At 48.9% G+C, this 13,756-nt stretch overlaps 1 protein-coding gene across 1 annotated transcript in view; it reads left to right on the forward strand.

Annotated features, from left to right (window-relative positions):
* gmcl1 (germ cell-less, spermatogenesis associated) overlaps positions 1 to 12,076 on the forward strand; it is a 52,332-nt gene extending 40,256 nt beyond the window's left edge. Inside the window, exons 11-14 of the mRNA XM_043681107.1 lie at positions 307 to 382; positions 5,337 to 5,482; positions 9,011 to 9,098; positions 10,819 to 12,076. Of these exons, the coding sequence (XP_043537042.1) occupies positions 307 to 382; positions 5,337 to 5,482; positions 9,011 to 9,098; positions 10,819 to 10,947 (439 nt within the window). The 3' untranslated portion in view covers positions 10,948 to 12,076. The remainder of the gene's footprint in view (positions 1 to 306; positions 383 to 5,336; positions 5,483 to 9,010; positions 9,099 to 10,818) is intronic.
* The last annotated feature ends 1,680 nt before the right edge of the window (positions 12,077 to 13,756 follow it).

The raw sequence follows: 13,756 nt of genomic DNA on the forward strand, positions 1-13,756 counted from the left end.
CCTCAGCACTGACCCTTTGACAGTGCCCACTCCCTCAGCACTGACCCTCCGACAGTGCGGCACTCCCTCAGCACTGACCCTCCGACAGTGCGGCACTCCCTCAGCACTGACCCTCCGACAATCCAGCGCTCCCTCAGCACTGAGCCTCCGACAATCCAGCGCTCCCTCAGCACTGAGCCTCCGACAATCCAGCTCTCCGTCAGTAGAGTTTGGAATGTCAGCTGGAATGTTTGCCTCCATGCCTTGGCTGATTGATGTGAAGCTCATTGGATGAGCTTTGATTATGTTGTCGTTTGCTCTTTGCAGTCCAAAGGAAATCAACAAGGAGCAGTGTGAAGTCTGCAGCATGCGTTGTGGAAGGAAGTTGGTGAAAGATGGTGATGTAAGTCTTGAGAAAGTAGCAAAGAGACTTTGTGAACAGACTTGTGAAGCAGCAGAGCTGCTCTTAAGTTGCTAAACCAACAGCTGGCCAGGGTTAACTATCCTCCAGCCGCCTCCTAACCTTCCTGTCCTCACCTGCTCAGCATCTGCTTCTCTTCCTAGCTCCCTCTTGCATTTAATCCACACCCAGCACTGCCTGAGATACAGAGTTGCACATCCTCAGCACTTGCAAGGTGATTGGGATTCTGCTGAATCCCTTGCTGCCTTATTTGCAGTGATGGCCTTGAGTTTTGCACATGGAGATGTACGGCATGGAAACAGACCTTTTGGTCCAACCCGTCCATGCCAACCCGATATCCTCAATTAATCTCGTCCCACCTGCCAGCACTTAGCCCATAAATCTCTAAACCCTCCCTGTTCATATACCATTCAGATGCTGTTTAAATAGCGGGTTTTGAGATTTGTTGCTCAGTTTGACATTTTGGATGTAGGTTTGCTCACTGAGCTGCAAGGTTCATTTCCAGATGTTTCGTCACCATCACTTGGTAACATCTTCTGTGGGCCTCAGGCTGAAAATTTCTGCTTTCTATTTATATGTTTGGGTTGGTGATGTTATTTCCTGTGGTGAGGTCACTTCCTGTTCCTTTTCTCAGCGGGTGGTAGATGGGGTCTAACTCGATGTGTTTGTTGATAGAGTTCCGGTTGGAATGCCATGCTTCTAGGAATTCTCATGTGTGTCATTGTTTGGCTTGTCGACTGGGGCAACACCTCCATCCTTGGGAAAAAAATACCTTCACTATTTATCCTATCCATGCCCCTCATAATTTTGTAAACCTGTATAAAGTCACCCCTCAGCCTCCAACACTCCAGGAAAAATAATCCCAGCCTGTTCAGCCTCTCCCTGTAGCTCAAACTCTCCAACCCTGGCAACATCCTTGTAAATCTTTTCTGAACCCTTTCAAGTTTCACAACATCCTTCCAATAGCAGGGAGACCAGCATTGCATGTTCGACGTGAAAGCTGACATGTTTGTTACAGGGTACAAGTTTGAAATTGTTTGCGTTTGTCTGTAATGGACTGGTTTATGTTTGAAGGTCTGCAGCCTTCTTGGAATGTATTATTCAAATTGTTAGAGTGCTGTGGGGAAATTTCCCCAAGGACATTGCAGTCTCAGTGCTGTCCTCGTTTCTTGTATGGTAGCATCTGGGTCTGCTCCTGACAAAGTGTCACTTCCCCTTGGCAGATTGAAGGACTTTGTCCTCAAAGATTGGTCTCCATTCCGTAGGCTGGCTGAATTTCCTTTATATACATCCGCTGCTGCAGCTCATCTGCAGTAACTGCTTGAATAAGCAGTATAAACAGCCCCTACAATGAGTATGGTTGCTGGTTTCAAAGAAGTGCAGCGATTGTAGAGTTCACCCTGGATAAATGCCAAGTGATTCATTCTGGAAGGTCGAATTTGAATGCTGAATATAGGGTTAAGGACAGGATTCTTGGCAGTGTGGAGGAACAGCAGGAACTTGGGGTTCATATACGTGGATCCCTCAAAGATGCCACCCAAGTTGATAGAGTTTGTGCGACGATTTGTAGCTCGGGTGCTCGTTGTTGTGGTTCTGTTTGCCGAGCTGGAAGTTTTTGTTGCAAACGTTTCGTCCCCTGGCTAGGCGACATCATCAGTGCTTGGGAGCCTCCTGCGAAGCGCTTCTTTGATGTTTCCTCCGGTGTTTATAGTGGTCTGTCCCTGTCGCTTCCGGTTGTCAGTTTCAGCTGTCCGCTGTAGTGGCCGGTATATTGGGTCCAGATCGATGTGTTTGTTGATGGAGTTTGTGGATGAATCATTCACAAAAACTTCCAGCTCGGCAAACAGAACCACAGCAAGTTGATAGAGTTGTTTAGAAGGCATATGGTGTTTTGGTTTTCATTTATCAGGTAAATGAGTTGAAGAGCCGCGAGGTTTTGCTGCAGCTCTGTAAAACCCTGGTTAGACCACACTTGGAATATTGTGTCCAGTTCTGGTCACCTCATGATGGGAAGGATGCCGATACTTTTGAGAGGGTGCAGAGGAGATTTACCAGGATGCTGTCTGGATTGGAGGGCTTGTCTTAGGAAGGGAGGTAGAGTGAGCTAGGGCTTTTCACACTGGAGAGAGGAAGGAAGAGAGGTGAGTCATAGATAGCCAGAGACTTTTCCCTAGGGCAGAAATAGCTGTCATGAAGGGTCATAATATTAAGGTAATTGGAGGCGGGTATAGGGGAGATGTCAGAGGGAGATTCTTTACGCAGAGAGTAGTGGGTGTGTAGAATGCACTGCCAGCAGTGGTCGTAGAATCAGAGACGTTCGGGCCATTTAAGCAACTGCTGGACAAACACATGGACAGCAGTAAATTGTGAGGTGTGTAGGTTAGGTTGGTCTTCGATCAGGGGCAATGCTCGATACAACGTTGTGGGCCAAAGGGTCTGTACTGTGCTGTACTGTTCTCTGTTCTTTAAATGACCTGCTGATTGTTCTGTGTAAAGCTGCATCTTAAAATATTGACGTAACCCATTTCAGAAAAGAATGATGGCATTTGCACTCCTTAATCTGACTGCTAATGAATTGAATGACAGATTTATTCAGGGGAAATCATGTTTGACTGCATTAATCCAGTTCCTGGATGAAGAAGCAGATTGTACTGATGAGGGAAGTGCAGCTGCTGTTTGATCAAGTCCCACGTAATAGACTTGTCAGCAAGATTGAAGCGCAAGGGAATTTATGGGACACTGCCTGCACAGAGATGTAATTGGCTTTGTGACAGAATGCACTGATTATTGGTGAGCGACTCTGTTTTAATTTGGAGGAAGGACTCTCCAGGGATTGACTTGCAGAGCAGTGCTCTGTCTGTGAAGATATGATTGACTTGGACTGAGACTGAGAGCAGTCTGCTGATGCACTGGGTCATTTCCCAGCTTCAAATCACACTGCAAGATTTGATGGTCAAGGGAGGTTTGTCTGTAATGTGGCCGGATAGGTCCAGCGGCAGATGGTCAGAATGGGAGAGATTCCTGGTCAGCCACATGGATGGGGATAACCTTACAGTCTCTGCCATCGCAACCCTGAGCCCCACATGCTGCCTGCTGCTGCTGAGTGAAAGGGCACACTTGGGATAGTGTTTGCAAGATTTGAGGTGGTTGGGTGGGATGGGGGTGTAGACCGGAATGGACCCAGGGATGGAGTGTTGTAGCTACATAGAGAGGCAAGAGGAACTGGTGTCTGTCTCCTTGGAGTAAAGAGCATTTCCCCTGTTTCTCTGAGATGGAGGGGTCAGTCATGGTCATCTGCTCCAGTCTGTGTTCTGGCACATTTCAGAGGTGTACTCTGCTGACATTGCTGGAGAAACTCAGCAGTTCTGAGCAAGGGTCCCTGGACGTCAAACATGAACTCTGTTCCTTTCTCCCCAGATACTGGGTTTCTGCCCCAGTTTCTGCTTTTGTTTCATGCTGACCATGATCTGGTGCACCGCCTGCTCACCTGGAAACCTCAGGCCCTGCAAAGCCAGAGAGGAGGGGGAGGTTCCGACGTAGTTTACAATCTGCCACAGCACATGGCTGCATGCTGGTGTTTGTCAACTTGTGACAATGAGCTGGAGCTGCAGGGGCTGCATGGACTGCTCAGCACATCAGATTCGCCTGGAGTCATTCCATACAAAGAATGGTGGGTGCAATAGGGCACTAGCTGGTTTCAACACGCACTTCAAACTGGGCCATCGAATGAACTGACCGAGCTGTTCACACTCCTGTTTCTGCTGTGTTAGTGTGGGAGTTTGCTTCTTGTCCCATTGCAGGCTTTTTCAGGTGGCTGTGGTTTTTGATCCATGATAATTGACCGCATCCTCACAGAATGGTACTTCCGCCTTTCAGAAATGATGGGGGTGCTGATGTGGGGATTTGATCTGCTGTCTGGGAAATGATTGGCCAGAATATCAGGCTCATTCTCAGCCTGCAAAGCCACTGCAGCTGCCATCTCAGCAGAAAGTCGGAGCATTGAGGAGATTTGGAATGTAACACATTGGAGATTGGTCAGGAGGTGAACACAAACTGGCCCCCCTCAGTGAAATGCTCACCGCTACACAAGGCCAAGTCTCCACGCTGAGGCTGAGGCTGAGGCTTTGCAGGCTCCTGTGGAGACTGTTCACCAACCAGAGTAAGATCCTCAACCCCAGCTCTTCGCAAAAACTCCAAAACAGGATTCACCTTGGAGCTGATGACAAGTGCAGTGTTTATTCTCATCAGTCAGCTTTCACTCGATGGAATGGTTTCACTTCTATTCCAGCTTGTGTTAACAAACAATGACTTCCTTAGTACAAAAAAGTCATCATGTTGTATGTGAATTTTGGATGGAAATTTGAGATGTTTGCCTTCCAGCTCCAGTGATTTGATGAAAATGTTTAGTTGGGACATGATAGTGAGAGATTTGAACCTCCTTTCCCATCCCTGCAGTACATTGCACAGACTCACTCCCCATGGGCAAGAAAGATTCACCCAAGTTCCTAATTTTACCGATGTTGAACTGATCTCCCTGGCTCTCCCCCAAATCCTGAAACGTGGAAACCTCTCAGTTTGTGGACACGGTCAGTTCTTGACTTCTTGTTCCAGTCTCGATGTGGTCAGCCCCTTCAGCAGTGGCAGTCGGTTGTAAATACACTGTGAGACTGAGCGTGATCAGCTTGACATTGTCTTGTGGTCTGCTCAAAGTATTTTCCAAGCTCATCCAGCAGGTGGTAGTGAAACTGGTCGATGTGGAATCTGAGTCGTATCAAACAATGTGTGTGATTTGTCCCCACGCTGCACAGCACCACCACCCACCCCGGTCCCAGTCCCCTCTGCACAGGGTTGGTTATCAGTGAAAGTGATGTTGGAGCAATTACTGGTTGTGAGATGCTTTTGAGTGACAATGCTGTTGTGTCTTGCCTCTCCCCAGTACTGCTGGCGATGGACTGGTTTCAGCTTTGGCTTTGATCTGCTGGTGACCTACACAAACCGATTCATCATCTTCAAGAGGAACAGCCTGAGCCAGCCGTGTAATGGGGCTGTCAGCCTCCTTCCTCGCAGGAATATCGCCTTTCGGTAGGAGCGACCTTCCCACACTGGGCCAGACCCCTTCCTCTTCCCAGACCTTCCTTCATGTGGGTGACAGGAGACACTGGAAAGGTGCATGTATTGAGACCCTGTGTTCAGATGTGCAGCAGTTCCAACCTGTTAGTCAATAGCTTGAATCATTCCTTGTACAGCAATCTGCCTTATTGGTGTTGCCCATTGATGGTCACTGCTTGTCGGTGGGAGAGTTCACATCTCCAGTTGAAACCCTATGTTGTACACCCGTGAGGTCCTGCTGAATCCCTGACCTCAAGGATTCTGTCTTTGTGTCATTGACATCTCACCGTTCCCCACACAGAGTCAGCTCTGTCCAAACCCCCTCCCATAAACAATCTCTCTCCTGGTGCTGTCTCCAGAACTGCACTGGAAAGGTGAGCCTCTGGCAGCACATGGCCAATTCTCACCATTTGTAAATAGCAATCTCAGGACAGTCTCCGCGCAGGATCGCAACTCAACCAACTGGAGGCATACCAGGTGATGGATGAAGCTGAGGGGTCTGGGAATGAAATTCCCTTCCCTTCCTGAAAATGTCTTCTGAGGCATGTCCCTCCTTGCAGGTCTGCGCTGTCAGTGATACAGTTGCGTCCTTAGATGTCAGTGCCAGTTTCTGCTTCTCACTCCCATCAGTTGTGGAGAGGAGATGTGTGAGGGACGGTCTTTGCAGCTGTGTGGGAAGATGTTGGAGCTGCTGTCACTAACACTCCTGATGAGCTGTCTCCCCCAAAGGGCTCAGGGATAATGGTGCTGCCACATTGTCACATCCCAGTGGGAATTCCTCTGTACAGTCACAGGGTGGTTGCTGAGGTCTGTCTGAATCTTCAGGGGACCAAAGCAGTCAGCTTCAGACTTGTTCTTCCCCCCCCCCCCCCCCCCCAGTTCCCACCTCAATTACACTGGTGAACTCACTATTGCTTCCAGCTACCCCCCACCCCTCGGTCTGTGTCCCCTCTTCCAGCTTCCCCCCCCCATTCTGTCTGTCTGTGTCCCCTCTTCCATCTCCCAGTTCATCCCAGGCTCTGGAATTCCCTGCGTAAATCTCATGTCCTTGGTGTAATCCGGTCCTTGCCCAAACCTTCAGCCTTGTTTGGTCTCCTTGGCATGGTGTGAATTTTGCCTTGTTGTACTCTGTACACTGTGGACCCATGAACCTGTCTCTCAGTGCAAATTCCCTACAGCTTGACTCCATTTTAATTCCACCCTGATCTGGATTCCTTGACATGCTGAACCCCTGGTGTCAGGTTTGAAGAGTTTGCTGGCTTCATCCTAACCTTGAGTCTTAGGGTGGACAGTTATCAGTCAAGCCCCAAAGACCTAGTCACAGAGATAAGAAAGTAGTGCCTCACCCATGGGATTTCCAAAGTGATTGCTCACAGTTCTTTTTCCAAAAAGGCTCCATTCTCTGCTCGACAGAGAATCCGCCCACATGCTGAGAGTGTCCGTTGTCTTGATTGCAATCTTTCTGATAAATGTCACCCAGTGGTGATTGAATTTGTTGCTTATTGAGAAGTGAGGGATGAAGCTGGAGTATCTGATCAGTCAGTTTGGGACATGGACTGAGAGTGTTTGATTTAATGTGCTGCCTTGTTCAGTCCAATCATTATGGTCCCAGCAGACACTGCAATGACATTCACCTTCCACTCCAATGTCGCCTTGACCAAGTTGCTCTTAAACCTCTCTCATATTTCTCTTTAAGACATTGATTGATTGTGAGGCAAAGAGGGAACCGATTGGTGATCAGGAACAGCACCATTCACTCCATGCCAATCTGTGAAGCTGAAACCTGCGATTTTTCCTCACGCTTGTTGGGTTGTACCTGGCTTTGTGATGTGTTTGTGTGCAGTTCAGTAGGTCGGTGCCTTTATCAGATGCATACACAGTTTCTCTCTCAATGTGAAAGGTGCCCAATAGCAGTTGAGTGAGGAGAAATTGACGAGGAGGCCATTGGACCCTTCCTCGCTGTGCTAGCTCATTACCAGTGTGTTATGCTGTCATCCAGCTGCACCTTTGCATCCTCTTGCCCCTGAAACAGAAGCTGTTACCTCATCAGCCACTTGTGTAAATGTGTCCCACATGCACGCCCCCCCCCCCCCCCACCCCCAGTTGGTGAGGGTTTTATTTGTTGGTTCCTCTTTGTAATTTACACAACCCTGAGATGATAATCTCTTGCACTGACAGGTCTTTCTCAGGACCCTTGAACAGTTGGATAGCTTTCCCAATGTGAGCTGTGTAATATTCTCCAGATCTCTCCAGTGTCACACGCAGCCTCAACGCCACTTCCATCAATATGTCTGCGTGCTCACACAGTGATCATTGCTGTCATTCCCAGTGTTACAGTGACGTTAATCCTTGGTTTGTTGTGAAGATCAAGAGAGCTTCCTGTTGCCAGGCTGCATGCCAGCTTTGTGGGACAGTGCGTTCCAGGAAGCCATTTGGTCCTTCGAACCTGTACTAGCTGCCTTGAGCTGTCACTCACCATCCCCTGTGCCTTCCCCTTTGGCCATGTTTGTACCTTGTTACTCAGCGACGGGAGTATCCAATTCTGTTTTGTCTGAATCAGTGTCCTCCACAGCCTCGCCACACTCTCTGTTTCACTGCAGTTTCTGCTTCTTGTACTGAAATGGTCTGAAATCACAGCCCCCAACTCGCGAGCCCTTTGCTCAGTGTGATTCCTCAGGCATGCAGAGGGTGACAGTGGGGGAGCTGTGAACCATGTTTATACCAAGCTGTGGGGAGGGACTGTGTCTGTCAGGCCTGAACTGCATGTCTGAACCCCCAGTCAGGGACCATCACTTCATTGGAGAAGCTGGGATTCTCTACACAGATTCCCATCTGATATGGGGTCAGAGCTGGAGACTGCTCCAAGGAGGAGGTTACCCAGAGAGGTCGATGTAATCCTCAGCACACTCATGGTGTGTCTGTCTGTCTGTTTGTGTGTGTGTCTCATTATGTCTGTGTCTGTATCTATGTGTGTGTGTGTCTGTGTTTGCGTGTGTGCACACGCGCTGGAGGGGTCAACGCCCACAGATCTCTTCCTCCTCCTCTGCCCACTTTACATGCCCGTCTCTCTGAGTGGGTACTGCCAGTAAGGGAACAAATGGTGGACCCAATGTCCCCATGGCAACAGGTTAAACTTGCACTGTGTTCCCTGTGCCAACCATGCTAGCACTGACTTTCCTGTCCACCATGATGTTCAGACTGGCTGTACCGATTCTGTCACTGTTGAGTCAGCCACTCCCTCTCCTTGCTTTAGCACATGGTCACTGCAGTCCTGAGACTGTCTGCGAACACTGAAGGGGATTGACAGAACAACACTGTAAGAATGTGTCTGTCAGGCACAGCTACCCAGGAGATCTCCCTGGAACAGAGGTCAGTGCATCAGGGAGGCAGGGAGAAATCTGAATCCCTTTTGTGTTCCAGACAAGGTGGAGAGTGAACAAGAAAGGAGTTGGGGGATTGCTGGTCTTCTGATCTAATCGCTCTCTCTCCTGTCCATTGCAGGCTAAGACTGGCATCTTTTGACAGCAATGGGAAAGTGATCTGTAGCCGATCAACAGGTTACCAGATCTTGTCACTGGAAAAAGACCAGGTACGTTGATGTGCAGTGACTGGGTGCATGGGGAAAGCAATCACTGCCAGGTTTTCAACTGAACCTCCCATTGGGTGTGCACAGTTTCCTCAACATCCTTCAAATCTCCAAGTTTGTGAGTCGTGCCTTTCCTGGTGAACCTTGAAACAAGAGCAGTCTAACAGGAAGAAGACAGAATGCTGAACTGCATTGTAAAGGATGTCATTGCAGAGCACGTAGAAGCTAGTGACAGGATCACAATGAGTCAGCGGGGATTTCTGAAGGGGAATCTTCCCTTACAAATGTGCTGCAATGGTTTTCAGGGTGTGACTCGTAGATTGGGTAAGGTGGGAGGTGGGGGCATGCAGTGCCAGTGGTTGTGATTTGTTCAGACTTTCAGAAGGGTTTGAATAAGGTCCCATGTGAGAGATTAGCCTGTGAAATTAAAACCCTGTGGGATTGTGGCAGTGTCTTCAGATGGTCAGAAATCTGTTCAGCTGATCGCAAACCAAGGGAAAGAATAAATGGGCCCTTCTCCAAATAGCAGGCAATGACTAGTGGGGTGTCGCAAGGGTCAGTGAAGGTCTCCAGTTATTCATAATGTATGTTAATGTTTCGATGAGGCAAGTACATGTCAGATCTCCAAATTTACACATGACATAAAGCTGGGTGGGGAGGATGCAGTGATATTGCAATGTGATTTGGACAGGCTGACGGAGTGTAATGTGTTTCAGTGTGAGGTTATCAGCTGTCATTAGTAAAAGCAGGAGGGCCATGACATGATAGGAATGGTCGTCAGCTGGGAAGACGGCAGTGTCCTGGTCCACCACTCGCTGAAGGGAAGCGAGCAGCTGCCATCAGTGGGTAAGAAGGCAAGTGAGACGCTGGCCTTCGCACTGTGAGAAATCGAGTACAGGAACACTGATGTCTTGTTGCTGTTACACTGGGCTTTGGTGTAACCACACCTGGAATCTTGTGTGCAGTTTTGGTCTCCTTACCCAAGGAACGAAGTTGGGGCTCATGAGGCACTTACTGGGATTGCAGGACTGACCTTTGAGAGAGACTCGATCTGTTAGGCTTGTATTCAGTTGAGTTTTGGAGAATGGGGTGGATCTCCCAGACACCGAGAAAATTCTAACTTGGCGAGATGCAAGAAGGATGTTCCTAATGACCAGGGAGTCCAGAACGAGAGGGTCGCAGTCTAAAGGAAAAGGAGTGGGCCATTTAGGACAGAAGTGAGGAGGGATTTTTTTACCAAGGGAGTGGTGAACCTGAGGACTTCCCTAGCACAGGAAAGTGTTGAGGCTAAAACGTGAAAGACTTTCAAGAAAGCCGTAGATGCAATATTTCAGCCTGAAGGGATCACAGGCTATTGAGTGAAAGCAGGGAACAGGAGACTGAGTTCGATGATCAAGCATGGTCCTATTGAACACAGAGCACGTTCAAGGGGCTGAATGGCCTAATCTTCCACCTGTGTTTCCCAATTCATCTCATAACCACCTGACTGATCCCATCATATCCCAACACAACATCCCAATGGATCTCGACCCCCACCCCCCAGCTCACTGTATGATGCCAGAGCAGAGGAGTTTGTTTTTAGGGGTGGGCGGAGGTGGTGGGAGGAGTGGAGAGTTAGTTTCCACGCTCAGCTCTGAGCTGGTGCTGGTGTCGAGTCTGGGTGTGAAGTGTGTTGCCTTTGTTCCAATGTGCTGCTCACACGCTGGGTTCTCTTTGGATGCAGGAACAGGTGGTGCTGAATCTGGACAGCAGACTCCTGATGTTCCCGCTCTACATCTGCTGCAATTTCCTTTATACGTCGGCAGATCCAAAACCAGAGACTGACGAGCAGCCAGAACAGAGGGAGGACTGACAGAGGGCGTCCCTTCGTAATCTCTGTGTGAGTGTGTGTGTGTGTGTGAGAGAGAGAGAGGGGAGAGCTGCCCTTCTCCAGGAGCACTGGAACTGACCCGACTGGGGTCAGGACAGCATTTCCTCCCCATTCATTCCTGCTGGTCAGAAGGGGATATACATTAGCATCAACTAGGTCTTCCTGTTTGCTCTCTGTGCAGGATTTGTTTGTGATGCAGTCCTTACTTCAGACGTGGGTTAATGGAGAAGGGTATGGAAGCTTCCAGAAGCCACTGAACCAAGCTCTCCTTGTCTCGCAGTCTCCCAAGTTGTGAACCACTCTGGCATTTTAACCAGCAATAATGTTTGTAGGGGACATGCCCTGGACACCCTTTCTTTATCAGCTGGAGCTGGCATTCCCTCCCAGTTTGACCAATTCCACTTGATTCAGGGATTTGTGCACAGGGACCACTCCGATTCCTGGTCCCAACTAACCAAAGCGAGTTCAGGGACCACTGTGCGAGAATTCGGCTGATCACAAGGTCGGGAGAGGGGAAGCCGAACTCTGCAGACACTGCCTGATGACCCAGCAGCAGAGACAGACACTCAGCTTTATCCACCCCTCCCCCCACCGTCACCGACTCAGGGGCGTAGAGCGTGGCTCGGACCCCAGGACCACCTCACTTGAATGGGACACATCTCACTCTGGTCAAAGTAGAGCTGGGCTCACCTTCCACATCCAAGTCAGGAGCAGAGAAGGGCCGGATGAGACACTGTCCTCTCTCAGCACCCCCCAAAGAACATGTGCGTTTAACTGAAGTGTTGGTGCATCGTTTTACACAGCATTGTGTGCCTGGGAGGACTACACCATTCCGAAGCTCAGCAATACAGGTCTTATTTGTACATGGAGAAAGCTATCCATGCATGACAGCAGTGAGAAATATCAGTCGCACTCTGTTCACCTCGCTGTGTTGTATCATAGTCGAATGTGTTCGTCCCTTTTACAGACGCAGCACGGCATAGTGTGCAGGAAGTGAAGGCGATGACTGATGGTGTACCTTCAGTTTGAAGTGTTGAACTCCAACACTTGTATTGTTTGTGTGTGTATTGGACTCACGGTATTCTGCAATTATTAAACAGAGTGCACTGTTCACTGTTTCTTTTTGTTTCTCACAATGACTCAAGAAGAGAAAATTGTTTCAGGAATGTAACTGTGAGGGGAGAGGCTATGGCTTCAGGGTGGTCCACATGCAGACATTGTAGTCAGCACCCCCTGTAACTCAACCCACCCTGACTTTGTTTTGAAAGGTTTGGTTCAGGGTCTGGATAAACACAACATTGGTAACCCCCTGAAAGAGGCAAACCTCCAACGTTTAACACTAATCCTTTCTGCAAATCTTAATCTCTGCCCATTCTCTCCCAGAACCTTTTCACACGACTTCCTTGGCTGGTTGCAATGATGTTATTTTGAAAAGTATCCTCTATTTGGAAGATGGTTTTCTCCCAAACCCAAAGGACTTTCTCTTTGAAATGGAGTTGGACCTTCTTGAGTCAAACAGAAGAGTGAAGTTGTAAGTTACTCATTTTAGAGAGAATAACAAGGCACTGCACACATAGAAGACGTGGGTCTGAGAAAGATAAGACTTAAAACAAAAACAGGTGAGTCTCTTGAGTTCCTTGAAGCGTAGATGATGGGGTGCTGTAGTTTATTTTCAACTGCTTTGTAGGTCAGCTCAATGGGCTGCAACCTGTTTCCATTCAGTTGGAGCATTTGGAGTGAGAGAGGAGATTTTTCACTTATTACCTGCAGTGTTGGGATGTTTCACATCTAAACTCAAACAGTGGTGTCCACACATTGGAGTGGACTAACACAAACAGAGCAGGGTTGAAAGAAAGCTTATCACAAATCACAATCCAGCTTGTTTTAACTTGCCGGTCTCCCTTTCCCTTGGTGCGTTCAGGTGTGAATGAAGCAGCTAAGGTGGGATGAGGAAGAAATGAACAAAGGCTTGGTGGAGGAGGTCAGTACTCATGGGAGGGAAGTGTCAGAGGCTGTATCTCCTGCCTGAGTCCCAGGAAACAAGGATCGCCCATTTCAGAATGAGATGAGTAATTCCTTCCCTCAGGGGGCTGGGAATCTTGGGAGTTGCTCGTCATTACCTGTTCTCAGTACTAGGATTGGTAGACTTGTGAACACGAAGGGATTCAACAGCATAGAGGGAGCAAGTGTGGAAGTGAACAAAGGACCAGCTCTGATCGATCCCAACTTCAGACAGCTTGTTCCTGTAACAGGAGTGATCCACATGAATCCCAGTGTTGTGCCTATTGGTGAGAGAAGACTAGCAGCCTGATCTTGTTCCAGGTGATGCAGACTCCCACCGCCCCTCCCCATGTGGATATCTCGGTGTGCTGTGCTGTGTATTCAGGGTCCTCCCTGCTGTCCACCTTCAGGCTTGGCTAATGTGTCCTGCCATGTGCCGAGACAGAGCCCCATTCAGGGAACGGTCTGAGCCTCTGGGCTGATTCAGAACTCACACCCCGGTGGAAAGGCAATGCTTTCTGCGAAACCAACTCTCTGTGAAGTGAGCAGTTCAGCCTCATACTGGGTGTACCATGACAACCTCAGATTGGAGGGATCAGGCAAAGACAATCATGTTTTTTTGCTGATTGGCAGCAAGCTGATGTTGTATTTTAACCCGATGTTAACACTGTCCAGGATGTAGAGCAGGCCCAGGCCTGCAGCTATAGGGCATTAATGCCAAGGGCTGTGTCTGTCTGCCTGGTGATGTGCTGACATGTTGGGGCCATTGGTGACTGCCCATTGCCTGCCT

This window comes from Chiloscyllium plagiosum, chromosome 42 (genome assembly GCF_004010195.1).
Source record: "Chiloscyllium plagiosum isolate BGI_BamShark_2017 chromosome 42, ASM401019v2, whole genome shotgun sequence".
NCBI classification, from domain to species: Eukaryota; Metazoa; Chordata; class Chondrichthyes; order Orectolobiformes; family Hemiscylliidae; genus Chiloscyllium; species Chiloscyllium plagiosum.